General features: G+C 38.9%; 1 protein-coding gene across 1 annotated transcript; it reads right to left on the bottom strand.

The window, feature by feature from the left end:
* Window positions 1-1,139, bottom strand: LOC145086180 (photosystem I reaction center subunit IV A, chloroplastic-like). Its single transcript, XM_079023928.1, has 3 exons — window positions 777-1,139; window positions 623-688; window positions 1-241 (listed from the first exon to the last, which is right to left on the bottom strand). Exons 1-3 carry the CDS (start codon window positions 1,056-1,058, stop codon window positions 137-139), a joined length of 453 nt encoding a protein of 150 aa, XP_078880054.1. The 5' UTR covers window positions 1,059-1,139; the 3' UTR covers window positions 1-136.
* Window positions 1,140-3,459: the final 2,320 nt, after the last annotated feature.

Genomic DNA, 3,459 nt, shown 5'->3' with positions numbered 1-3,459 from the left:
TAGATATAATGTTATGTATGCACATTCATATTTTTCTTCCAGAAAATTTGGGCTTACATAATCATGTTTAGGGAAGAGTATTCTTCAGATAAAGTAACGTCTATACACATTGGCATAACAATTTGGTATGTAATTCTTACACAACTTCTTCAATCTCATCCAATGCGTAGTTATTGGTGGACACGTTTGCATAATTCACTTTGTTGAATCGGACCACCACAGGGTAACGTGACTTTGGATCCTATAAACATGATAAAAATCAATCTTGTTGTTTGTAAATGTATAACATGTATGTTTATATTTGCTACAGATCGTAATTCTAATCACACAGTTCAAAATCTATCCAGTTTGATCATATATCTTTTGTCATTAATGGGTGAAGTTAAAAGTTTGTAAATAATAATCAGATGGATGAAGTACGTAATCCAAATGTATATGGTTAACCCTAATATCGTTAACTTCGATTAATATATTTGTAACTGTATTTTCATAAAATAGTTTGTAACTATATTTTAATACACTACTCTATATTTCAACAAAATTATATTAAAAAACTGACAAAATCGTAGCAATGAACCTAGCTAAGCAGGTATAGTATTTGAATTTGGAAGAGAAAAGAAACCTGATCAACAGTTACGACCGATCCAACACCTTTATACCAATAAGATTCCTTTCGTAGAATCCTCACCTGAATCGCATTCGATGGTTCAAAGACTATAAATACAAGTTTAATAAATAAAGACATTTAATTTCAGAAAAGAATTAGGTTTTCTTACCTTAGAACCCCTCTTGGGACCAATCGGTGGTGGCTTAGCGGCCTTGACCTCGGTTTTAGCACCTTCAGCCGGCGCATCGGTGGTGGTGGTGGCTGCAGCTGCAGGTGCCGCTGGCTCTTCTTCGGATGCCCTTACAATTACCAAGTGCCTTCTCAAACCACGGTTATTGAAGTTCAAGAATGAGACACTTGTTCTTGATGAAGATGCAGTTGTGTTTGAAGCCGAAACAGGTAGAAAACCAGCAGCTGCTGCTGATGCCATGTTCATGTTGCATGTAGACATGGCTTCCCACTTCTCTCTGCCACTGATTTCCTGCTCTTATCCAGATCGCAAATTCGAAATTGGAAATATTAATGTAGTTGATGAACGTAAAAAGGGTTCTGGTTTTCCAGGTACTGGACTACAGTAATTGGTTGCTGCAATTTGCAGGTTTAGCATCGACCAATGTGGAGCTGCCACGTTGGTATATTATCCATTTGGATAGAATTCTCGACCCTTTCTAATGTTTTAGAATGCACAAAAGTTTTCAAAAAGTCTTTTCAGGGAGTAAAGGTTTAAAAAATGGGGCAAAGTTCTTACTAAAAGATTTTTATAATATCCTTTAAATTTATAGAGTAACGACGGTTATACCCTTAAATTATCAAAATATTAATTACAACCATTTGTTATGCACGTATGGCAAAAATAGTTAGAAGATATTATGAATGTGTTTAGTTATGGAAAAACAGTTTTTATTTTTCGTTTTTTGTTTTCTTTTTCGGTTTTCGTTTTCCATTTTCATTTTTCATTGCAAAATTTAGAAAACGCGTTTAGTTAAAATTATTCATTTTCATTTTCAGTTTTAGAAAATTAGAAAACATTTTTAGATATGTATTTTTCTATCGGTTTTCATTTTTCGAAACAATATCGGTGGTAGGGTGGGGGTGGGGGCGGCAGCGGTGGTGATGATGACACGCAGTGGTGGTGGTGGCAATTGTCGCAGTGGTAGTGGTGGTGATGACAGTGGTAGTGGTGGTGGTGGTGATGTTGATTGTAGGTCGATGATTATGATAGTGGTGTTGGGTCGGTGGGTGTGTGTTTGTGGGGGTGGTGTGTGTGTGTGTGTGTGTGTGTTTGTGGGGATGGGGTGGGGGTAGGTGTGGGTTTGTGTGTGCGTGTATGTTTGTGTGTGTATGTTTGAAGAGGTAGGGGTGGGAGTGGGGATGTGTGTGTTTGTGGGGTAGGGTTAGGGTTGGGTGGGGTGGAGATGTGTGTGTGTGTGTGTGGCTGGGTGGGTGGGTGTGTGTGTGTGAGGGGGGGTGGGCTTAGGAGTGGGTGGGTATGGGTAGGTAGGGGTATGGTAGGTTGGGGGTGTTAAGATGGGGGTAGGTAGAGGTGGATGGGGTGGGAGTGAGTGTCTGTTTATATTGTAGAAAATTTTTGAAATTTGAAAAATGTGGAAAACAATGATTATCAGTTTTCCAAAAATTTCCAACTTCTTTGTAATTTTAGAAAACGGAAAATTTTCATTTTCCATGAAGGATTTAGAAAAATAGACGAACTAAACGCGTTTTCAAAATTCTCATTTTTCTTGGAAAATTTTTCCGGAAAACGGTTAATTTTTCCGGAACTAAATTGTAACATCTCGTTTAAAATAGAACAATTAAATAAAAAACCCGGAACCTCGAGAAGTAATTTCTATTATTATTTTATATTATTATAGTTCAAAATCAAGTAATAATTAGTGGGGTGTTTGTAACAACCCAATTTATTTCAAGGAAAATTTTCATTTTTAATTAGAAAACACACTTGACTAAACCATGAAATGCCAACATAATTGTTTCAACTCCACATTCATTACAGCTTTGTTTAAATCATCAGAGTGTCCCAAAACATAGTAGTGAAAAAGAGAGATAGAGTGCACACCGCGCCATCACACCTTGCCTTTGCCATTAGGCTCAGATGTACCTGAAACAAGTCCACAAACGGTAAGCTTGGAAGCTTAGTGAGTTCCCCAGAGCACACCCACACAAGAACACATACAACATGTCATGCTAGCTAAACAGCAATACAAAACACATAAGCCATGCAAAACAACACATAAGGAAGCCCTGGAAACCCTCCAGGGTCTTACTTTGGGTGCCATAGGAACCCCGACATGGTCTTAGCCCAATTCCATGGGAACCCCCTAGGGTCTTTGACCTAGGAAGATAAGCAAACCCTCCAAGGTCTTATATCTAAGTACCTCGGGAGCCTCCCAAGGTCTTTGACTTAGGAAGCCAAGGAAATCCTCTAAGGTCGTACACCTAAGCGCCTCGGGAACCCCCCGAGGTCTTCCATACACAATACACAAAAACAACCAGCACATTGCATATCAAATAGTCCAAATAGCATATACATAACAGTTAATGGGCCGACCTTGGTGCCTTCGACCCATTGGTATAGTGAGGAGATTCACCTCTGTCTGCTGAATACAAAAGTTGCTCCCCTAACAGTCTACAACCTTCGGTGCTGAATAATAATATTAGATAATGTTAGGACATTGAATAACCAGGGGAGACCCAAACTCCCAACCCTTTCATAAGGCCCAATTATCCATCCCTTGTTATTGGGCCCAAAGTCTATGTCCAAAATCCTTAATGGGCCACTTGGTCCAATAAGGCCCAATAAGTATATCTATGGTCAACATCGAATGATATAGCCC

This window comes from Lactuca serriola, chromosome 2 (genome assembly GCF_051521515.1).
Source record: "Lactuca serriola cultivar US96UC23 chromosome 2, Lser_US96UC23_V15, whole genome shotgun sequence".
Lineage (NCBI taxonomy): Eukaryota > Viridiplantae > Streptophyta > Magnoliopsida > Asterales > Asteraceae > Lactuca > Lactuca serriola.
The sequence above is the reverse complement of the archived record's forward strand: the minus strand, read 5'-3'. Positions and strand labels throughout refer to the sequence as shown.

Coding starts and splice junctions, on each gene's coding strand:
- LOC145086180 (XM_079023928.1), bottom strand. CDS start 1,058: ATGTCTACATGCAACATGAACATGGCATCAGCAGCAGCTGCTGGTTTT. Junction 689..776: donor GTCCCAAGAGGGGTTCTAAG/GTAAGAAAACCT, acceptor AATGCGATTCAG/GTGAGGATTCTACGAAAGGA. Junction 242..622: donor CGGTCGTAACTGTTGATCAG/GTTTCTTTTCTC, acceptor TCATGTTTATAG/GATCCAAAGTCACGTTACCC.